The sequence below is a fragment of the Vidua macroura genome, chromosome 1 (genome assembly GCF_024509145.1).
Source record: "Vidua macroura isolate BioBank_ID:100142 chromosome 1, ASM2450914v1, whole genome shotgun sequence".
NCBI classification, from domain to species: Eukaryota; Metazoa; Chordata; class Aves; order Passeriformes; family Viduidae; genus Vidua; species Vidua macroura.
In genome coordinates, this window is record NC_071571.1 from 48066170 (window position 1) to 48091059 (window position 24890).

General features: G+C 39.7%; 1 protein-coding gene across 2 annotated transcripts; it reads right to left on the bottom strand.

The window, feature by feature from the left end:
* Window positions 1-1851: 1851 nt before the first annotated feature.
* MLH1 (mutL homolog 1) lies at window positions 1852-19635 on the bottom strand. 2 transcript variants are annotated; one of them, XM_053989167.1, is made up of 19 exons: window positions 19494-19635; window positions 18150-18240; window positions 17913-18011; window positions 16735-16808; window positions 15564-15636; window positions 15201-15292; window positions 13832-13874; window positions 13094-13182; window positions 10761-10873; window positions 10115-10208; window positions 9443-9596; window positions 8369-8727; window positions 7443-7591; window positions 5912-6020; window positions 5001-5064; window positions 4290-4454; window positions 3275-3367; window positions 2798-2911; window positions 1852-2278 (listed from the first exon to the last, which is right to left on the bottom strand). In XM_053989167.1, exons 1-19 carry the CDS (start codon window positions 19598-19600, stop codon window positions 2111-2113), a joined length of 2250 nt encoding a protein of 749 aa, XP_053845142.1. In that variant the 5' UTR covers window positions 19601-19635; the 3' UTR covers window positions 1852-2110. The 2 variants fall into 2 exon arrangements, with proteins under 2 accessions (XP_053845142.1, XP_053845151.1); XM_053989176.1 differs by lacking the exons at window positions 10115-10208; window positions 13094-13182; window positions 13832-13874; ... (4 more) ...; window positions 18150-18240; window positions 19494-19635.
* Between the last annotated feature and the right edge of the window lie 5255 nt (window positions 19636-24890).

Consider the following 24890-nt stretch of genomic DNA (forward strand, 5'->3'; position numbering starts at 1 on the left):
GAGAGTGGCAGAGCACTGAACAGCTGCCCAGAGTTCATGGAGTTTCCCTCTCTGGAGACATTCCAACCCCACCTGTATGCATTCCTGTGTCACTTGCTCTAGGTGACCATGCCTTGGCAGGTTGGACCAGATGATGTCCAGATGTCCAATCCAACCCTAACGATTCTGTGATTAAATTCAGTAGAAAAACACATCTGGGATAGGAGATCAAAGGTTCCATTAAACCTATGAACTTCATCTAGTCACACAACTCCCGACTTTACTTGAACATCCTCTTCAATCTGAATATGAAATTCCTCTGCATATCTAAGAAATTCAACCTATTCTCGGTGCCTGCTTCCTCCTGCAGTTCAGTACTTGGAAAAAAGGGAATTAATATAAAAACTGCAAAGCAGAACAAGCCATGTGCACTGGTGATAGAAAATCCTTGGGCTGGGGGGTATTCTGTTACACCAGACATGAATAGTTATATTTGGTAGATGTCAGATAAAGATTTTGCAAGCCTCTCCTAAATAAGCATCTTATGATTTTGGGGGTTGTTAGTTTTGTTGGGGTTCAGGTACCCACGCAGCAGTGTGATGAGGAGCTGGCATTTGTTACATGGCATGAGAGTGCAGACCAGACTGGTGCCACACTTAACATGTAAGGTAAGCCTGTAGTATCTAAAGACATTTCTCACATGTATGTCAGAGTCCAGAGAGTCCAGGTTATTTTGGATGTTCCACAGAGGGAGCTTTTCATATTCAATATCAAATTTACTTGCTTGATCTATTGGGCATTACATGTGAAGAGTCATACAGCAGTATGCTGAAATCACAAGCACACTAGCAAGGGCAAGATATAATGAAATCACAATACAAATACAATTTCCATTAGTAGTTCCTGTATTTTCCACAATTTCCATGCCAGAAGTAATATGTGGGCTGAGGCCAGCTAAAGCCAGTTTCTCACTTGAAATTTCATTTCCTGGGCTGGCTTAGGAAGATATGATTCTCCAGTAGTTAATCCATTGCCAGGATTGTCATCAAAGAGAGGAAGCAGAAAGAAGATGCCTTCTGGAACTATGTGGTTTTCTACTATTGAGAACTCCCACTCTTTTGAAGCTGGGACATCACAGGTGAGAAATTCAGCATCTGCACTTGGCACCCCTTAAATAAATGAAGTTACACAGCCCCCATGTAATACTTAACTTGAGGCCAGCAGATGCCCATCTGAGAGGACTTGTCTTTTTGGACTCTGATATCAAACTGCTGCCCTTCATGAGTATTTCTCAGTGTAAGTCAGGGTTTGGGACCTCAGCAATCCAAGAGAATTAATGCTTCTGCTTGTACCAGCTGCTTTCAAATGGAATGGAAATCTTTACAGTGCAAAAACGAAGCTTGCTTTCCTTTCTAGTTTGGATGCTAGATGCCTCTTGGACTTAGAAAAATGTTTTCCTGGTTGGGACACAGCCTTGAAAGCAGCAGATCTCCCAAACCCTACTCATTAAACTAGAAACAATATTATGTGTGCATGCTTATTTACTATCTGCCAGAACATTCCCATTTCTATTCTCTGACTCCTTGATTAAAAGGGAAAGGATTTGCCTTATTTCTGCAAGGACCCTGAAATATTACAAGACTAACTCTTGCAGTAGTAGGTGATTTTAAGTGCTTTGCATGTACACTCATATTGCAGGTACTGTCAGACAAACTTCATGCTTAAAACAAAGGAATGCAGGTAACCTAGTTTGATTTCCAGGGTCAAGCAAAGTTAAAGCATTCACATTTCAACTAAATTAAGCTCCATCTTCTTGCACAATCACTTAACCCAGTATATTTTCTTCAGTAGAAGTGTTAGCAGACCGGTTAATAGGGAAACTCAGAGTGTAAGTGGAGATTTTATTTTAGGGATTTTCCTTGGGTTTAGACACAGCAAAAATTATTTTTTTTTACACTTTGATCTACAGAAGGAAAATAGACAATTTACTGTCATGTTAGCAGTTTAGTAGGGTACTAAATCCCTTTTTTCTTTCCTCCATCAAGATTCCAGCTCCATCTTCTACTAAGTGAAACTGAAGGTAACGTGAATGGTGTCTATCTAAAATAACAAGTCTTTAATAACTACTTGCTCAACATCTTTCAAAAACTTTATACAAGTCAGGCAGGTTAGCAAGCTGCAAAATGTTGCCATCTTCTGCAAAGTGTTTAGGAGGTAAAAGATGAGTCCTAAAAGCTTTGTAAAGTACGTGTTCCACAGTCCATTTCCATGTTGTTGAACCAGACTCAGATTCTTCATTCTGAAATACAGGAAAACAAGGACAAACAGAGGTTCTGTTTAACTAGAAGAGGGCATACCTTAAAAACTTTACTATGTAATACCACAGAAATTGTAAAATTCTGTTGGTATTAGAAAAGTTCATTCTATACAGTCAATTCTAAGCTCTGTAAAGTCACTTGCAGAATGGATGAGCTTAACTGATCGATTAGGCAGATGTTTAGACACAATCAGGTTGTACTTGTAATTTATTTGCATCCTTATTCTTCTATAGAAATACAGCATAAAAAATACATTCCCAACTCTGAGGCCGAAGGGGCTTGTAATAGTACTAAGTACACTGCAATGCCCAAACTTAAAAGGTTCCCTCAATGCCTATACTTCAGAGAATTTAAGCCACATTCTTTCAGAATCTTGCCACACTGCTACTTGATTCAGTTCCTTGAAAGGGCTGGGATTAGAAGTCTACATCTGGAAGAGCAGAAGTTTCCTGTATGTTGTTAGTTCTTTGCTCACAGAACTAGTTACAGTATTCTAGTACCTGAGAGTTTGTTGGGTTGGATTCTTCTATTATATACTGCTTTCTGATGGAGTAGAACATGGCTAGTTCTTTACTCAGGCTTTCAAAACACTCCTTTTCTTCATCCCAGTTTACCTATTACAATAGAAAAAAAAGTCATTTTAGAGAATCTGGGTAGCAGTCAGAGACTTCATATGGAAAATTATATAATATAGAGATTTTTAATATGGAAAATTTATATTAATGTGTTGGCCATTTTTGTCCTGGTAAGGTAAAGGTATAGAAGGAAAAAAGAGGGTAGGAATGCAGACTTTTAAATCAAAATAGAGGCTCAGTCAGTCGTAGTAATGGCAAAGCATAACTAATCAGTAACCACAGAACAGCATCTGGAACATGTAACAGGACATTTAAGCTGTGCCAGAAATTGAAAAGGCAGGTTGGAATTGCCTAAAGTAAAAAAAGTAATGGTGCGTTAATAAAATCATTGAGAGACTATACCTCTGTGGCCAAGCGCAGGATAAACATAGGCAGTCCTTCCAATGGTGGGACATAGTTGTCTATTAGAAGTGGTAACCCAGTAAGATTTCCTTCCTGCAAGGCAAGATTGCTGCTTCAGTAAAAAAAAAAAAAAAAACAAACAAAAAGAAAAAAAAAGAAGTTCTTTTTTGCAGTTAATGCACCAAAACTCTTATGTATTTTAAGACTGATTCTTACCAAACTGAGTAAAAACTTACAAGTTTTTAAAGCCTGATGCCAGGCAGATGCTGCATGAAGAGAGTTATTGGCAGTGTTTAATTTCACAAGGCATGAATTAAACCACTCAGCTCAGGGAGTGGCTGAATTCAACCTTCTCCTCTAGCTCCAGGTTACACAGATACCACTTCCCAGGCAAATATCCAAATGAAGTGCCTGGGCTTGATGAAGCTGTTTATTTTTGTATAAAGTAAGGGATGCCTTAAACCACACAAAAAAGACACACTGAGAGCACAGTGGTGCTGCAGCCCTGTCTGACTTGAGGGCTGGTTAAGATGCACACCTTGTTGGTTAAGAGATCTGCATTCTAGTTACAGAAGCAATGACTGAATTATGGATTGCTCACAGAGGCTGTGGAGTCTTCCTCATTGGAGGTATTCAAGAACCATCTGGACACAAACCCATGCCATGTGCTCCAGGATGACCCTGCCAGAGCAAGGACCCACTGTGGTCCCTGCCAACCCAATCCATTCTGTGACTTAGTAACTAATTAAATAGAAACTTTGTGTAGCACCGTCCTTAAAAGCAGCGTAAATCCTGAGCATTTTAAATGAAAGGGTTATGCCACCTAAAATCTTACTGGAACTAGTTCTTAGTGATGGTAAGCACTGCAAGCAAACTACTGCAGTTATCTGTCACCAAAATGTAGTATTATGGAATCACTTAGGTTGGAAAAGACCTTTAAGATCTAATCCAACCGTAAACCTAACACTGCCAAGTCCACCATTCATTTACTATCAGAGGTAATAGCTGCAGTCACCTCATCAATTTCAAGAGAGAAATAATCTTTCAACATTTCAGTCTTCTTTTTCAAAAACTCCACAATGTACTCAGCAAGCCCTTCTTTTGGGCCATCTTCTTCTGTCCAGCCACATTCAGGATCCTCTAAAGCAAGCACTGAAAGCTCATATAAAGGAGCTGGCTCCTAAAAATAAAGAAGGCAAAACTTTGGTTAATGATCAGCACATTCTACTGGAAAGCTGTAACTTCTTCCTTCACATACTAATTAATTGTAATACACTATTTCTGGCCTGCAGAACTAACAGTTCTGTTTATCATAACCAGGCTAAAAAGGTATGAATTTCTTTCTTCTTTCTCTGCAGTCCACAATCCCACCGAGCACTCTGATATTTTACAGGATAAACACTGGCAATCAACACTGTATTTCTGCAGATTGTATATTCAAATTAATTATTTGTCCCAATGTAATGAGCAACAGCAAAACTTGGTGTATAACTACAACTGACACTAATAACAAGAAGCCAGGATGACAATTTAACAGTAGCAGCTACAAAATTACTATGTTTTCTACATTCTGTTCTTACTGAGAAACAAAACAACATTCCTGTAGTGGACAAAAGCCAACCTGACTGTACAACCAAAATTATGCATTTGTCTGAAAGGACAGACATATTGTAAATACATTTTTTAAAAAAAAATTCTGTAAGATATAACGTAAAATTATACTTACAGACAACCTTAAGACTCCAAAGTTTGCAAAGTCATAAATAAGTATCTGGTAGAAGAGTTCTTGGCTAAATTGAAGCACAAAAATTAATTATATGGACAGGATTGCATATCTCCAAGTTACTATAATGAAGAGGGGAAAGTAAGGATCATCCTGTAAACATCAGATATCCATATCTAGTCCTATCAATAAAGATCTTACTTTAAGTTAAGAGTTTAGGGGTTCACCTGCATTATCTAGATATTTACAATTAAATCTAGTCCTTGTTTTCTGACATCATCAGCTACACTGGTGCAGAAAGGTTACATACTCAAGTATCCAATCGCTATGAATTTATTCCCTGATAATTTATATTTCAACTTCTTTACTCCTTTACTGCACTGTAAGAAATGCAAAGGAACTGGCAAATTAATAGACATGTCTATCTCAAGTCTATTCTCTGACTTGTTACAAAAATTTATGTAGCTGGGCTTGTAAGGCTGCACATTACAAATTTCGTGTTACAATCATGTCCTGCAGATACTCTTAACCCAACTGGATACAATGTTTTCCAGGACTTTTCTGAAGCCTCTGCTTTATACAATGTGCTGTACATGATACTGCAGCAAATCATTTTGATGATCATAGATCATCTAGATCACCATGAAGCAAGAAAAAGTCTCTCCCTTCCCACTGTCTGTGAGCACACAATACAGTAGGTGGCATTTTAATGACACTGATTCCCTGCAACTTTTCCCAAGCGTGCCAGACTTGTTTCCACTGTTCTGAATGGACCGCTTAATCTTTAACCTCATGACTTTTCACATAGGCAACAAGAGAACAATGTTGTTCTCCCTGTCATTTCCTTCCTTCTTCTAATTAGCTTCACAATTAGTACTTATTTCAGTTGCCAACAGGTCTAACAATTCTTTTACCTGAGTTTTGTCGTATTGAGAAGGTACAGTTTTGTCTGGTACTGGGCCAGAGCCCACTGAGGACTCACACAACCAACAAATGAGTGCTCATGTAGCATCTCCTGGAGTTCTGGAACAACAGAGAGGTGGGGAAGAAATAAAAGAATGTCATTTCATAGTTGCAACCCTGCCTTCATTTATTTAGTTGAGTGGTTTGTGTCTTTTTAGCATGAAAGTCTCAGATTACTGTTCAGTCACTCTTGTACCCTGCTTCTTCTTATATCCTTGTATGACCAATTACAAGTTTTGAAATATTAATAATTTTAATGCATAGTCATACTATTAAAGTGTAAGTGAGAAGAGTTATTTAACATTTAAACTACAAATGCAGATTAGAAAAAAATAAAGTTCCTGTGTTTGAATAGCCTTCCAAAATTAATTTCCAGCCACAGGAGATTGGTGAGGAGCACATACATACTTCAAAAACTGCAGGTGTAAACCAGCTTTGCAACACAATCTAGGTATTATCAAACTGAATTCTAGAGGTGCGATAGAATAGGTCCATAATATTTTTTTTCGTAATTTCTTTTTTTTTCTCTCACAAAGTAACTTTTTAAGAAAATATATCTATGAGTGAGAAGGCTGGGAAAGGTATAAGAAGTCAGACTTCATAAAAGAAGTTCATTGTAGACATTCCACAAAAAAAAATCACTAGTTGCCATCCTTGGGAGAAGATTTTTTACAGATGTTTGGCACTGCAGTCACAGCATGTACAGAGCACTACACTCATTTCACTAATTCCACTGCTATGTTTTCTAAAGGAATGTAACAGTCTGAGAAAAGATTTCTCTCTTTCCAAAGTCTCTTTTAGGTATTTCTTACAGATGTGAAGATGAGACACAACCCGAGACAGCTTCACAAATTTTATTGTGAATTTTGAGACATTTTTGGGTATTTTAACATTCAGGGACAACTCTTTGATTTCAGTATTTAAACAGTGACAGTCAGATACGGAATTACTGGGTCAGAATTACCAGTCTTCTGCAAAATGTTTAGTGGAGCACAAGTAAAGTAAAAGTTCATGCTCTCTAAAGTTTAAGATTCTTATCAATTTATAGAAAAGTTACTTATTACTGATGTTTGTGTGGAGCGTCCCCAATTCTTACAACCAGAAAAATCAAAATAAATCCAACAAAACCTCCAGGACGTGAGATTCCTAACATTTTTAGACATACGAATCATAAGGGTATGAGTCAGTGTAAGTTGCCTTCAGAGGCAACTGAGTTAAGAGGGAAACACCATAAAAAGATTCACAAACCTTTTACCTTTGTCTAAAACAACTCTTAACAAAAAAAGAGAGTATTTCATAAGTCTCATCATTTCATAAAAGTGGGATAGATACAAATAAAAATGGAAAACAAAAGCTTTTATTAAAAGCTTGCTTAGCAGCACAGTAAGCTCACTGGGCCTCCTTTTAAATACCTTTTCCCACTTCAAACAGTCATATTTAGTGGTAGAATAACCGTAATTTTGAGAAACGAGTCATGCTTACTTGCATGTGCCTGGTTACTGATTTCCTCCTGGAGAGTCAACACACTAGTCAAGTTGATAATTCTTCTTCTAGGGGTGCAGGCAGCAGTCATGTCATTTCTGGTGTCATCTTTCCCCAATTCTACGTCCATGTCTTCCCGTGCTCTCTTCCTACAATACCAAAACAAAAGGAATTATGTTCAATTCTCCTATCACTTAGGCCAAACACAGCAACAGATAAGATGCTCAATTCACATGCTGTATGTTAACACATGAAATGCAGACAGTTTCCCAGAAAGACAGTTTTATTTTGCTTCTGAGGAATAATTTGTTAGGAAAGGGTACTTCAGAATTTTAAGAGAATTTGTGACACTAATATCAATCCCGTTAGGCAACTGTTGCTTAAGCACCAAGCAAATTTGGCTCTTTTTGACACATCAAAAATGTTCCTATTTCAAACAGTTTTCTTTTCCATACCCATTTTTCTGTAATACTGGGAGAGGGAATCAGATTCCCTCAGAAGACTATGGCCTCTTGCAACAGCTCCTGCAGGAGCTATAAAAAATTTATAGCAATTTAGCCTTTAATAGGGTAATGCCTGTCAAATTCAGTGATATAGTTTCTATCCCTCACAAAAGGGGAGGCCTCCAGAAAGAGACAGACCAGTATGACCTCCCTAAACTAATGCCATGATTTATACTGCTTCCTGCCTTTCAGTTTGCATAGAAACGCTATTCCAGTCATAAAATTTATCACGTTACATAATTTACAGTTCACAGATTAGGTTTAATTTCTCAATAAAATGTCATGAAAAGTTATTCTTGATAATTTTTCCCTTCTGGAAAAGCAGAAGCCCTAAGAGATCAGAAAAAATTACAGTTTCAGGGCTATGCCATGAAATAAATAAGTAGCCTTGCACTTATTTAGTTCAGGAAAGGTGGGACTTACCGAGAAGGCATAGTCTCAGGAGACAAGTGTCCACTCTCGCTTGGCCCCCCAGGCTTCACTGTATTCTCCTGAACATCAGCCATTTCAACCAGGTCACTGACTTCTTCCATTTCAGCATCCTGGGGTCTGTCTGCACCCTCTGGAGGTCCTGCATTAACCCCTTTTGTCACTTCAGTGGGGCCTGCACTTAGGGGGTTGTTCACTGGCTGAAGAAAAGCATCCAATTTCTGCTCTCGGGAATCAGTGCGGACCATCTGATGCGCATACACTTTATCACTGCTTCCCTTGGTAACCACAGAAGAGTTTGCTGCTGATTTTACTACCTCATTGGAAGAGCAGTCAGCCCCTGGAAGCAATGTCTTCATTCACACATGAGGAAGCAAAGAGAAGAGATTGAACAACAAGAAAAGAAGAAGCAGAAAGAGTAGTCACACTTCTCACAGTATCTTACTGCTCAGAGGCAAATTTGAAACCCCCAGCAACACAGTGTCAACTGCTTAAAAGGCCACTAGCTTTGCACTTGCTGTCCACATAGAGTGAATGTTGTCATCTTGGCAATTAAAACCAATACTTTTCTTTGTCTCAAAAGAAAAAATCTTTAAGGTAAAAAAATAACAAGGAAATTAGTTTGTACAAAAATTGTAGTAATTATTATACTATGCTTTACATAAAGAGAGGGAGGAGAGTATCTTCCTGACTTTTTTTTTCTGGTAAGATTAAATCCAAAGTGTTATCAAATACACAGAACAGTTTCCTCAATCCCATCTTCTTCACACCAACCGAGGCAGAATAAAAAAACAATTCAATACATGTGAAGGCTAACACACTTATAAAATCAAGACAACTAATCGGGTATGTGACAGAAATGTACTTAAAATGTTCTCATACTTTTTTTTCTCTCTTTTGTCATATTGTTAACACTGGTACATTAAAGTAACTTGAAACAGAGCAAAGATCTAAGGGTACTGGTACAAAACTGGTAAGTGCCATATCTGCAAAGATTTTACTAAAGAGTAAATTATCCCTGATCATTAAAATAATGCAGAATTGCCATCACTTCATAGATTGTCTCACCTGAGTGAAGTACATCCTTGAGGAATTAGAGCCCAATAACTTGCTCTCTACGTGTTGTTGCACACGCTCCAGAATACTGTCTTCATGAAGAAAATGGACCTCGTGTTTTGTAGGATGCACATTCACATCTACATTCTGGGGGGCTATTTCCAGGCTGGAAAATGTTTTAAAATAAATTAACCTAAAATATCCCATGGATGGCAGAGAAATCAAAAATTGGCTCAAATTTGACAAAATTTGTCAGGCCTGGGGATGTTATTCCATACAAAGAAGTCTAAAAGATCCTGAAACCTATTAAAGTTATTTATTTACAGTCGGACTTGTTTAGATAATTAAAAAATAATCCAAAATCACTCACCAAAATGAGCTTACATTGGTAAGCTTAAACCAAACTCTCCACTGAACAACTACAAAAACCCACTTTTAGAAATATCTTTTACTTGCAGTGTCTCATGAATTAATAGGAAAGAACTTCAGTTGAAATTACAGATACTCACTACTTCTAAAAATAAGGTCTGTCTTTTTAAGATTTCCTTAATGTTATTTAATTATCTCCTGCCTGGCAGTTAATTACCTCAGTGCAGTGCTTAACACTATCATGAGGAACAGAAATGTCCTTCTAAACTTACCCTAGCTGTATCCTACAAGACAATATTCTTCCTATTACTTTACCTTAAGTATAGGAATGGGTGCGTGCTTTTTGGCAAATAAGCAGCGTACACAGTTTCTATGGCTTTGCGCATAGCGGCTGACTCTACCAACCGATCTGAAACACAGAACACAGCGCTGTTTCCAAAGAGCTACAATGCACTGAACACTGCCCAGCTCCTCCTGCAGTCAAACATCTACATGCTTTTTATGTCTTCAAAGGGAATCTGTTATACCCACTTTCCCCCAAGACCTATTTAATCTTCATATAAAACCAGGAATAAAAAGTATTTTTCTCAGCATGTTTTACATTTAGAGGTATTTTTTTCCCACAAATACTGAAATAACCAGGCTATCTTTCATTATTTCATACAGTCAACAGTGTTGCTACAGAAGAGAGATCAATCTGTGTAAGCTGGCAGGACACAGCCATAACCTCACTACACCAAAGTTTCTTTAGGTCCAGTCTTAGCTGTTTTCCACTAAATACAGTGCCAAGTGTGATGCACATTACAAATCGAAAAACACTTTAAGATTTACAATTAACTGTAATACTTATTCTTAAAAATATTTTAAAGAATACTTATGCACTTTGTAGGTCTTCAGAATGTTTTGTTTTTCTGATTATGTAAGCAACATATGACAAAATGCTGGGTTTTTTTTAACTTACGGTTTATGAAGAGTAAAAATATACATTTCTTCACAGAGTAGTTTGCATTCGTGATGTAACCTTTCATTTTAAAGGCCAGATTTGCATCTTCACAGCCCACTTCTATGAGTTCCCTGTTAAGTTTGACAAACATGAACAAAAAATTAATTCTTCCATTGATGCAAATTTTGAACAGTACTCAAAAGCAATGATATTCTGTTTTGCCAGTTGGCAGGGTGAGCACAAAAGACACAGGCACCAACTTTAAGGGATAAGTGTAATTAACTACAGTTCAAAACAGCAAAGAATTACAAAAGGATAATATAAGTAATGCACTTAATCATTACTACAAAAGATTGCCTAGAGTGATTAAGAAAATATATTACCAGTTAACCTAACTCTTTACCATCCTCAGGATCCACACATCAGCTGAGGAGCCCCAGTCACAGCAAAGGACTAGAGAACCACTCCTGGTAACTGGGAAATCCTACACAGTGTGTCCACACATAGGTGAAGACTTCACCTTTGCTGGGAAAGGGTCCAGCTTTTATACTCTTGAATAAAAAAGATCACATACTTCTAATGGAGAAACATCTGGTTTCATTCTCCTCTTGGGTTCCACCCAAAGCCTGGCCAGGGCTCAAGCCAAGGGAGTTGGCTTTGACCACATACCTCCAAACAAGGTCAGATGTCTGACTTCATGACCTTGTCCATCCTCTAAATATGGAAAGATAAATATGTTCTTATCACACTACATATTTTGCTAATGATCATGTGTATTTTGCTAATGAGCAGATACAAATATCATATAACATATGGTTGGAAGGTTCATCTAAAGGTCAACTTTTGCTCAAGTCTCACTACTTCATATACTGATCTATCTTCTATCATAGTTAATTAAAACATTAGAATTATTTCAGAGTTCAAACAGTGATTGCTGGGACATGGTAATTATTTAGCCTCAACTGCATAATTTCCTCTTCTTAAGTGTAAACTGGTAATCTTGTATGGTTGGAATCTGTAAAATTACCCCATTATCTTTTTAATACTGTAACATATCACAGGATCCACAGCATTATAATCTAGTGATAATTCTAATATGTATTTCATTGTTTAAGTCATTGACAGTGATTGACAAGAACACTTCAAAATTGCCTGCAGCCAAGGAAGAACAAACACTTTTTTTTGGACTACTTTGTCCACTTTTATCTCTTGGTGGTCTGTTAAGAAGGCATTAAAATGTAAAAATTTCTCTCTTGCTCATGCACATAAATCCTAACATTAACTATTTTCATAACAGTTTTAATAATTTTTTAAATTCATTAGTCAAGGAAAATCCACTTCAGTAGTTTGTTAGTACAGCTCTCTAGGAAGGTGTTATGCCAACTTCTAAAGTTAACACAGAACAGACTTAAGGGCTACTTATTTCCAATTCAACCTCAATATATACCAAGTGCCATTTTTATTTGTGTTCAGTTTTCAACATTATCTTGAACTGGGTAAATTATTGTTTGAAAGAAATTATCAAAACATTTACTTTGAAATGGACAATTTATCCTGAACCGTACAGAGGAAAAATTCTTACCAAATGAGCATCCATAGTAGAAATAAATGAATGCATAGCAAAGAAATACATGTAATACTGCAAACCTCATTACTTTGCAGCCTCTCTATTTTGCTGTGCTTCCTAAAGGTGTTTTCGTGAATTAGAAGTTACATTCATTAAATGTGAAGCTTGACTTCAGTCAGTAACAGAACAGAATCAAAGTGACACCCAAATATTCATGGGACAAATACATACAATGGATTCCTCACAACTGAAAACTAAGTCTCATAAAGAGAATTTTTCCTAAAATGGCAGATACATCTTCAAAAATATGATCTTGGTTTTTTAATTTTTCTATCTGATTTACACTGCTTCAGCTAATGTAGCTTTTGTCAAAATAAGAAACCATAAGATTTCAGAAAAAAACAATGAGTAGCTTCAAAATTTATCAGGTAGCAGACAGTAAGAAGAGGTAAGATTTTCATGGTATAGGAAGAGACCAGCAACTTGTAGAGAACACAGGTTCAGCTTGCTGTTTTTACATGAGGACACAAAAAGTTACAAGTAGATGGTTCCTTTCAGTGCATTAAGGGAACAATTTTGTAACTTTCCTCTTCCCTTTGGTACACAAAAAAAGTCACACATTCTGAAAAGAGGGAAGAGCTCTCTAATTGCAGCACTCCCTCTTCTCTGAAATTAACTATGAAGGAAGCAAGAAAAGTTATCATAGCCCATGGTCTTTAAAGAGAAAAGGGAGGGTGATTCACTGGAAAGCTTCATATCAAAAGGAAATCTGACATTAATGTACCTGCTAACAGCATTTCCGAAGATGGCCCTGATGTTGTCCACTGTTGAGGCATTGGATAAGGTTCTAACATCTGACACGGTGTCACCTTGCTAAAGAGAGCAGGAAGGAGTATCAATCAATTCACCTTTCTGGATGAAGTTTTAGAAATACTTTAAATTAAATAATAACATTTCAAAAAAAAAAAAAAACCACAGGGAATGACATAACATCATTATAATGTTTTGTATTATTTACTTATTCAGGTTCAAAAAAGCAATGTATGGTAAATGGCACATGTTTACAATATCAGCTAGAGCACATCAGACCCACTGCGGCTAGGAACTCCACTCTGGAAAGTGAGGAACACTATTTACTGAACTCAGTTCAGTAAATAATTATTAAGAATGGCACAGAACAAAAATAATCTACCCCAGCCTCTTTCATACAGCACTTAGTAACCAGGCTCTCCAGAGAAGCTGAAACAACCCATAAAGCTAAACCAAATAGACCACAGATTACACAGAATCCTCCAGACTCCTGACAAATGTATTTTTGTATTGTTTACTTCTAACTGATGTGCTTTCTATCCAAACTGCACCAACATACCCTTCAACATTTCAGTATAAGGGCAGGCTCTCTGTGCTGCTCCTGCTGCAAAAGACAGTGCAAATTTTCTGGCATTTTCAGATATACACATTATGTATATATATACAGGCACATACAGACACACTGTGAATTACAAAAATTTTATCTACACACCTTTTTAACTGAAAAGCTGATGCCTGAGTTATGGATGGCATACCTGAAAAACAGATAAATGTAAGTCTGCAGTATGTGGAACAAAAGGTAATTGTTTCCCTTGACTGGTGAAAAGCAGCTAATAATGGGGACAAGTAATTTCACTTCCTGTTAGATAGTAATGCAATTTGAGCCAAGCTGAGCTTTTGCAGACTGAACAGCTTAAAAAAAAAAAAAAAAGTGTGTATTTAGAACTCAATTGTAACCAAAGGAAATTCAAGGATCAGTTTCTATAGACCTGTTTTTTCAGTTTCACTGTACAAGTTTAACTAAAAAACCCACCAAAGCACCCTCAACAGAATCAAGTCTCAATTGCTATGGAAAAGCATCTGAATAATGGCTGGCCCACCCTTCTAACTTCCCCTACCCAGACAGTTCAGCTATCTGTGATCCCACAGCTGAGATCTGATACACTACAGCTGTGTAATCTTGGCTCAAAATTCTAGGGAAATTACTGCACTGTGAGAAAAACACACCATAGAACCTTGCAACATGAGAAATGTGAAAATGCAGACAAATATTAGACTACTGTGACTGTGAACTCAAAAATTCAAGAGGGGAAAAAAAAACCAAAATTAAGTAGTAGAAAAATCCTAATTAAAAAGAACAACCAATGAGCTGGAAGGCTGTAACTCAGCAAGACTTCACATCATCCTGTTTGACAAAGCAGCAGGATCTGACCCTCCACCTTCTGGCTGAAGTCTACCTGACCCAGTAGAGACTCTTGAATAGTACATTTAGGGAATAGGCTAAACCTTCGTATACCGTCTTGCTTCTCTTTGCTACCTTTTGTGTCTTCTGAAAGCGTAAAGCAGTTCTTTTGCTTAAATTGTGCAGATCCTGCTTGCAAGACCTCTGCACACTATGGAAGACTACAGAAGTAGCAAAAGAGGCAACAAAGGGGCCCAGGAAGGGAACATCCAATAGCTAAAATGATATTACTCCTTTTTGGGGATGTGAAAGTTGCCATTCAGCTTTTCTGTATTCAGCCAAATCTCAATGCTCCTGAGCAGTTTTTACATTAATACTATTCAGCCCAGGTACATTTAAAGTTCACTCAATCAAGTCCATCACCATTTCTTTGCTGGAATTCTTACAAATTATTAATAGCTACAGACAGAATACACTACTTCCTATCTGGATTTTTCACATCAAATTGGACAGACTGTTATTTGACACTGCACACTAACAAACAGTTCAAAAAAACCATACCAAAATCATCACCACCAACAACAAAATGACACCAAACACACAGTTGCCAGTCCCCCTGAAGAACCCCAGTACTCCCCATGGCAGTATATAAAATTGGGAGCTTCCTATTTTAGTTTACCTGCTAACAACTTCTAGTATTTTTGCATATTCTTCATTTGGATTCTTTAAAGCCTTCCTCCTTGTATTGACATTGTAAAAAAGATCTTCAACCTACAGAGAGAAAGTTCACAATTAAAAACAATTTTAAAAATTCTCTCTTACTATAGAATTAATCTAAATCCATCTTGTTAATTTTTAATTTATATATAAATTTTATGAGAATACTTTGGTTTATGAAAAATCAACTTTCAGTTTATTCCTTAACTCCCTAGGTTCACCTAACAAACTGCAACTTCAGAGATGATACTGTTATGTACCTTACAATGTAATTGGTGCAAGGGGAACAGAAAAGGAACAAGAGAGAATGGGCACAAAAACCTACTGTGATCTGAGTTCCTTGGTTTCCAGCACAGGGCTTTGGAGGGGCTTTGATTTTTCCATCACTGTAAGTAGCTCTAGGAGGAAAATAAAAAGTTGTCAGTCATCCAGATTTACAGGAGGGCAGACGTGGATAGACAACAACAAAGGATAAAAACAAAAGAAATCCCATCATTGACACACTCCTCCCAGCAAAGAATTTGGAACACTGAGAATTAGCTTCTTCCACTTATCTGCTAGAGTAAAACTGTCTTCATTGATTGTAAGAGCCAGAGGGGAAGTGGGGGAAAAGGAATAATAGCAAAGGAAAGGAGGCAGATCATGGCATATGCATTTTGAAATTGTGTTACTGGGACTTTCCCTCTAAAGGCAGGCTTACTGCATTTTGTTTCTTTCTTTAATAGCTAGACAATAACAATTGTCCCACTAGACTTTATATTTCAGTTAGGCTAACAAGAAATTCTTGACTTTAGTCTAAGATCTATTTCCTTTGACAGTAACAGGATTTTGAGCGTAAGAGATTTCTGACCCACACAGGTCTTACTGCTAAGAAAGTTATAGAGATGCATAAATTCAAAGGATAGACTTTTTCTTTCCCTCTAACATACCCTGTATGTTTAATGCACGAAAGACCATAGCCACACAATCTTTTGCAAAACCAAGATTCAGAACATCTTTTTTTCCCCCTCCCTTTTCTTAAAGGTAGTTAAGAAATTAATGGATAAGCTTATTTAGCTTAAGTTTTCAAAAGAATATTCAAAACTCTTTTTGGATAGGATAAAGCACCTGTTGTATCAAAAAGATAAAAATGATAAAAAACTAAGCTGTAAGTTCCTGTGCTGAGACTTGTGAAATTTGCTAGACATGGTGCCCATAATATATATGCAACTTTCTATTCTGAAATAGAGAAAAAGACAAATGTTTAACTTACTTTAGCTACTGAAATAGAAGTTCTTTCAAGATTTCCTGCCTCCTCACTCCACCTCCACCAATTTTAAAATACATTATTAAGCTAAAGCTTACCTTTAAAATTTGAAAAAATACAATTTTCTCACATTCCAACTCTTTTTGATACCTGCCCTTACCATACCCTCCTCTGTAATAGGAGCTCTGAAATTGATACATCTGTTTGTTATTGCATACAGCAGAAGTCACTTGGATAATAGGCAGCATACCTGAATGCACACTTTGCGTCAGCCGTTTTAGTTGTTACTGTAACATGGGCAACATGACTGATGCTAGCCAAGGCCTAGGTAAAGAGAAAGCATCTTTGTAAACCTTGCTCTGGACAATGCTGAGGCATGTCCACACTTTAAACACTATCACTAAATTTCAATATACCACTTGCAAGCAGTAAATAAAAATCCTTACAAGGAAATTGCAGGTCAATAAAGCATAAACAATTTTTAGTATCTATAATACTAAACTTCCAGTTATTTTATCCAGGAAATTGTTCTGGCTGCCCTAATATTTTGTTATCTCTGACGATGCAAGTGGTTAACCATGTAGCATAACTAAAAGAATTTTGCAAAATTATTACAGTTGTGCCTCTTTCTTTTCTGTGTTAACTAGAAAGCAGCTGGAAGATTTTAGCTGCTATTCTCTCACTCCTGCCCAAGTTCTTCTCTTGACTGTAAGTAATATTACAATGTTAGGTGACAATGGTTTTCCTGGAAAACTCAATGGACATGTCTACACAGATGAAACCAGCCTCAGGATCCGACTCCACTGGCTGTGGAGATGATTATGTTGAAAGTGTGTGAGGAGCGGACCCAAGCAGTCTACTCTCTGGAGCATGTGAGCATCTATGTATCTGAGCACAGGACAAACACTTATATATCTTGTTCATCCAGAGGGAAAAGCTAAACTCATCCTTGACTGTTCTTCCAGAGTTTAGATACAGTCTATGAGAGTATGAAGAACCAGTATATCTGACGGGTCCGAGATACTAACCTTGTCTAACAGCAAACACAAAGGAAGACCACAGTACATTTTGCACATTTAGTTTTAAGCATGGTATTTAGACAAATGTCTGACATAGAAGATTCACCTCCTACTCAAATCATCCACTGTCTTTTACCTGTAGGTTCTTGAATTGTCATTTAAGAAGACAGACTTTGCTTGAATTAAAGAAAAAATCTTATTCCAGAAAGCAAAAAGAATATATACCTCCCTATAGGAATCCACCTAATCTTGAAAGACACTGAAATGTATTTTGAACTATATTCACATAGCAGACTCTCTCAGAAAACAGAAGTTTCTGTAAAGAGTACTGGGAATGTGACACTATGTACAACCCACTACAACAGAATAACAGCAATGAACAGCTTCAAAACCTTGATGAAGAGCTTACCTCACCCCTAAAACCATATGTAGAAATACTAGCCAAGTCTTCAAATTTTTGCAGTTTACTCGTAGTAAATCTCTCACATACGATGTCAAGATCTTCTTTCTATGTGAAAGGGACAAGCAACAGTCACTTTCCGAGTTTGTTCCAGATCAGAAACACTTCTAAACTTATAAAACACTTATAAATTTTTAAAAGCTTGTATCAAACAGCAGCATACACCTGTCAACTTTGTTTACTTACTCTGATACCACAGCCATTATCTTGAACCTGGATGAACTTCAGACCACCTTCTTTAACTACTACCTGGATACTCGTAGATTTAGCATCCAAACTGCAGAAACCAAGAAACCAAGAAAGCAATTTCAATCCCAGAGCTCTGTTTAATATCTTTATCCATGACCTGGATGAGGAGATTGAGCGTAGCCTTATTCAGTTTGCGGATGACACCAAGTTGGGCAGAAGCATTGATCTGCTGGAGGGTAGGAAGGCTCTGCAGAGGGATCTGGACAGGCCAGACTGATGGGCTGAGGCCAGTGGTATGAGGGTCAACAAGATAAAGTGCCAGGTCCTGCTCTTGGGTGACAATAACCCCATGCAGTGCTACAGGCCGAGAGAAGAGTGGCTGGAAAGCTGCCATGTAGAAAAGGACCTGGGGGTGCTGCTCTAACAGCTGTCTGAACATGAGCCAGTGTGTGCCCAGGTGGCCAAAAAGGCCAATGGCATCCTGTATCAGCAGTAGTGCGGCCAGCAGGACCAGGGCAGTGATTGTCTCCCTGTACTCAGCACTGGTGAGGCCACACCTCAAATCCTGTGTTGTTTTAGGCCCCTCTCTACAAGAGAGACATTGAGGGGCTGGAGCGTGTCCAGAGAAGGGAGATGGAGCTGGGGAAGGGTCCAGAGCACAAGGCTGATGAGGAAAGGCTGAGGGAGCTGGGGTGTTTACCCAGGAGAAAAGGAGGCTCAGGGGTGACATTATTGCTCTCACCTCCCTGAAAGGAGGTTGTACCAAGGTGGGGGCTGGCCTCTTCTCCCAAGGAACAAGTCAAGAGGAAATGGCCTCGACTTGTGCCAGGAGAGGTTTTGACTGGATATTAGGATACATATCTTCACAGAAAGGGTGGTCAAGCATAGAGAAGGCTGCCAATGGAAGTGTTTGAGTCGCTGTCTCTGGAGGTATTTAAAATATCTGAAGATGTTGTGCTTAGGGATATGGCTTAGCGGTAGATTTGGAGTGGTGGGTTAATGGTTGGACTTGGCGATCTTGGAGTTCTTTTCCAACCTAAATCATTCTATGAATTATTAGCCTGACACCGAAAGCAAACAATTCATAAGTTTCTCAAACAATAGCAAAACGAGCCGAAACACAAACGCAGACAGAAACGCGGCTTTCCAAGCGGAGCTGCTTCCCGGGCGCTCCATAGGAGCACACACAGGTACCGCCCCCCCTCGGCACCCGGGCTCCCGCTCGCCCCTCGCTGCACGCCGGGGCAGGGACGCGGGGCCGGGACGCGTTGTCGGCCCCGGCAGAGCCCCCTCGCCCCACGCAGCGCGGCCGGGGTGCACGAGGGGCGGTCCCCGCGTTACCAGTTCTCGATCATCTCCTTGATGGCGTTGGCCGGCCTCTGGATGACCTCGCCGGCGGCGATGCGGTTCACCACGGCTTCATCCAGCCGCCGGATCGCGCCGGCCATGGGCGCCGCCGGGCAGGGAGCTGCGCTCGCGCCAACGCCGGGCGGGAAGCGGGGCGCGCGCACGCCGCCGGGGAGGGGCGCGCCCCCTGGCGGCGGGAGGCCGCGCTGCGGAGGTGCTGAAGGAGGGGAGGCCGGGCGGGACCCGCAAAGGGGCCCCGGCTGTGTCCGACCCGGCTGTGTCCGACCCGGCTGTGTCCGACCCGGCTGTGTCCGACCCGGCTGTGTCCGACCCGGCTGTGTCCGACCCGGCTGTGTCCGACCCGGGCGTCCCGGGGCACAGCAGGCTGTGCCTGAGTCAGCAGGGCCCTTGCGGCCTAGAAGCCCAGTGATATCCTGGGGTACATTGCCAGCAGGTCGAGGGAGGTGACCTTGCCCCTCTATTCAGCCCTGGTGAGGCCACATCGGGAGTGCTGTGTCCAGTTCTGGGTTCATCAGTACGAGTGAGGCATGGAGCTCCTGGAGCAGGTCCAGCAGAGGGCAACAATGTTGACTGGGCGACTGGACCATCTCTCTTACAAGGACAGGCAAGAGCTGAGCCTGTTCAGCCTTGAGATGAGATGACTGAGATTGGACCTCATTAATGTCTATAAATACCTAAAGGGTGTGTGCCAAGGAGATGGAGTCAGGTCCTTCTTGGTGCAGCCAAGCACCAAGAGGTATTTGGAAAGGGTAAGAAAGGCAATGGGCAGAAACTGATGCACTGGAAATGATGCACACCTGTATATGAGGAAGAACTTCTTCACTGTGTGGATGACCAAGCACTGGAACAGATTGCCTGAAGAGGTTGTGGAAGTCTCCCTCACTGGAGATATTCAGGAACCATCTGGATGCAATCCTGTGCCATGTGCTCCAGGGTGACCATGCCTGAGCAGGGAGGTTGGACTGGATGACCCAGCATGGTCCCTTCCAACCTAACCCACTCTGTGATTCTGTGAACTGCTGTGAGCACTGTGGCATCCATCAAGGCTGAGCTCTGTGCCTATGACAGCAGGACTTGCACTGGCTGTGTGACTGCCACTACACTTCTCCAATCACAGAATGCTTTCCAGTGTCCCTGTATCCACTGTGATATATGTCTCTGCAATCGCAGTACATGTTATTACTCAGTAATTACTCAAAAATATAAAGCAGATCCTTACGTGTGCAACAGCTAAAACTTGGCAGCAACTCCCAAGCTTTGGGGTCTCTTGAGGTTTGGAGACATTTGTTGAGCAGAGCTCTTGCTTTCTCTGCCAGTGCAAATAGAAAGGGTGGCTAAGTATTAGAATGGATTGCCCAGGGAGGTGGTGGAGTCAGCATCCCTGGTGGTGTTCAGGAAACTACTGGTTGTGGCACTTGGTGCCATGGTCTAGTTGACAAGGTAGTGATCAGTCAAAGGTTGAACTAGATGATCTCAAAGGTCTTTTCAGCCCTGAATGATTCTGTCATTCTGTCATTCTGTACAACCTCATGCATTGTTCTAGGACTTGTGGTTGGAGCATGAGCAGTGTACAGGAGAAGGGAAACTGTTCCCTTCTTTGCGGCACAGAAGAGACTATAGCCATGATGCAATGAAAACTGTTGGTCTCATGGTGGTCCTGACCAGAAGGATTGCAAACAAAGGAGTCAGTGGAACACACATGAATTAAACTGCTGCACACCCAGCATGGCTTTGGGCCTGTGTTATGCTGCACAAACTCCTTCACCCCACAGAAGAACCTCAGCCTCATTGTAAAGGAGAAAGCTGCTGGCAGCTCCCCCTCCATACCAGCAATTACACCACCTGTGAGGCCTTTCCCTTATCTACAAATGCAGCAAGGAGTTCTCATGTGAATATCCTTTCTGTTTGACAGCAGAAACGACGAATGGATTTTCTTTCATGCAAGAAAATCCTACAACCACTTGAACAACCAAAATGAGGTAGCCCCTTCTGCAAACAGGGTCTGCATGGTGCAGTACACTTGCACTGGAAGCCCATTCAAGACTTCACAACTTAAGGCTCCCAGTATGAAAAGGGATGTAAGATTATCTGTACTATTGTCTCTTCCTTTATTTTTCCATCTCAAATAAGAGATGGTACTGGGATGGTAGCAGTCCAGCATGTCCTGGTGCAAAACAGCTCTTCACTGCATTTCCCTAAGAACAGTAACCACTGCTGCTCTCAGGCAAGCTGTAAATGGGGCTTCAGAGAAGTAAAAGCTTCTCCAGAATGGCAGTGTCACTGCACTGCCTTGTCAGGGTGATGTAGCAAGTGTACTGCTGTGTAAAACACCAGAGTATATGCATGGGTTTTATGTCTTGCTTGTAGCTGCAGCACCAAGAAATGGACATCATTCCACTTGAATATGCTCTACAACTGGCATCTCTTAATCTACTGTAATGTAATTTCAGCTTCTTCTCATCCTCTTCATAAACACCTGTCTTCATCTTTGAGATTGTACGTTAATTGTAAAATGCTGACAGCAATAAACAAAGCAGTTTTCACTTTGCAGAAAGGAAAAGGAAAAAAACCTAACCTGAGAAATACCCCTTCACACGTGTCATTTTAAACAAGATGATCCGAGCCAAAGGCATGAAGAAGATACAGTCCCTCTGAGGAACATGTAGAGCAAGAAGCAAAACCACTTCTGTGATTGTTAGGGACTAAATATGTGAAACTGAACTGGTGGGACCTTGCTGTAAGGTGTTTTGCCTTCCAAGGACATTTTGTCCTCAGCACTGTCTGGGATGGTTGTGACAAAGTTTCACTCTGTCTAATTCCCGTTGATATGTACAGATGCCTGCAGTGCCCCTAAGCATGACAGCTCTCCACAAAAGCCCCTTTTGAGGCTGACTTCAGGTTCCCCAGTTTTTGACCTTGGTAGAAATACCTGGGTGGAAGACACCCGTCCTGCCCTCCCACCTCCCTGCCTGTGGCTTCCTGAACCTCCAGGCTGCAGTGACAGCTATCTTGGCCATGGTGCACTTTTGTTTTGACTTTCAGGAAAAGATTCAGGAGCTGTTAGGATGAGTGGGACAGGAGGGAAAGGGTTAATAGGGACAAAGAGAGGGTGACCTACTATACACTCACCTTGACTGTGTACTGACGTGGGAAGGAGTGTGGGAAGCACTGAACTTCAGATCCTATGAATCTGACTCTGCTCCAGGATCTGAACTTAAGAGGAGGAATCTATTTTCAGTGGCCTTGGACAAGCATTACTCAGAGCAGCTGGAAATGGGAGTAGGAATCTGCTGGATCTCAGCATTTGATATGGGACAGAAGACATTTTCTCCAACTCTCCCTTGTCCATGCTGTTGCTGACAGCTATATGCACTGTCAGTATCTGCCCTGGACCAGCCTGTAGGAAAATCTTCACATTTGTTCCTTATACCTGTGCCAAAGTTTGTATCACAGAGATGCAGCTCATTTTACTGGATGTCACTTGCATGCAGTTTTAAAATTTTTATATTGTCTGTGCCAAAACCCTAATTTCTGTGTGGAAGCAGGTGTGAAAAAGTTTATTTCTCTAGCTGCAAGCAGTCATCAAAAGATTTCTTCATATTTACACTGCAACTGCTCCAACTGGAGGTCAGCTCTGGTTGCTCATATCTTGCAAGCTTTGCTCTCACCCATTCCAGTTTGGATTGTTTTCTGTGACATTGTGTTAAAAAAAAGATTTTTTTTTTAATTAAAGCAAATTATACAGATTCCATTTTAAATAATTTAGGAAGATATAACCAGTGTATTTTGGTGCCAGAGCACAGAAGTGGTGTTAGAGCAAAAGAAACGGTGAAGAATGAATGGAAAGAGCCTTGGAATCTTAATGCTTTTTAAGATCCCAGAAAGGAAAGTTGATGTATTTAGCAATCAATGGTATGAAATTTCAGAAGGCAAGAATTAGTTTCTTAGAAAGACATGAAACTGAAACAGTCCCACAGTCATCAGAGAAGTGTAGTGAGTTTTTTCCCTTGAGACACAGAGGATCATGTAATTAAAAAAAAAAAAAAAAAAAAGCAATAGAAGAGCTGTAATCTTACAAAAATCTTACTTGTTCTGGGAAAAGGTGGCCTAAGAGCCAGTAAACAATATGGATTTTAAATGCTTTGTTTTTTACTAGAAAATTTATTTTCTTAAATGCAAAGATCTATCTAGTTTGGGATCTGATAATATTAATCTAATACATTCTTTTAGACATAAGAAATAATTTTTTTTATGAGGGTGGTAAAAGAATGGAACAGGTTGTGCAGGGAGGTAGCGACAGCCCGATCCCTGTAAACATTCAAGATCAGGTTGGACGGGGCTCTGAGGAACCTGGTCTAGTTGAAGATGTCTCTGCTCATTGCAGGGGGGTTTGGGCTAAATGATTTTTAAAGGTCCTTTCCAATCCAAACTGTTCTGATTCTATGATACTTTATACCATTTTGAAGTCCTAGCCACTCATTGCCTGCAGCATGTCCTTACTATTCCAACTCAAATACATTGGGAACTCCAGAAAACATATTTGAAACTTATTTGTAAGTAGTTATTGACCCCTTCAAAGTCAACATTGCTTTATTTGCCTTGAGCGGTTAAAAGAGAGTATTAAGAAATAGTAAATAAGGTTTAAGAAAGAATTGGAGCATGGGATTGTAGCACGGGGAAGCAAATAAAGCCTGGCTGGTTAGGCATCAGGCACAACACTGTCTTCTGTGTGAAACTAGAACTCAATACTACATTCTGAAACATGAGACATGTCTGAAAAAAAGGCAGAGATCTGCTACACTGAAGAAAGGACTGAAGATTGATTAAATCATTTTGAAAGCTTTGGGTTTTATACTGCAACTTAAGCAGAATAGGAGGTTAAAAGATGAGGATTGCTTGAACAAAAAAAAAAAAGCCTGATTTTCTGTTTGTTTTTAAAGAGAAGCAAGTTGAGCAGCATTCTAATACATTACCACTTTAACAGAATTCCTTGTAAAAAACAGCTGTGTTTTTTTTTTTAGGTGACATGCCTGTATTTGGAAATGTCTTCTCATTTGCCCTTGAATAAGTTCCCATGATGTGCATGTTAGTGGAAAATGGTATCTTTTACCCTTCTTACAGTTTTTAATGCCAAACTGCAGCATAGTTTATGACAGTTTCTCAAAAATGTCTCCAGTTGCCAAGGAAGAGATAACTGAAAGAATGCAAACAAATAATCTTGATTCACAGACCTCTGCTTCTTTTCAGCTTGTCTTGACAGGCACCCAGAGTATCCAGGCAGTTCTTTTAACCCTTATCATTGCAGAATACAGACCCACTCTTCTTGCAGTGAATTTCTTGCATCTTTAGGATGTAGAATAAAACATTAAC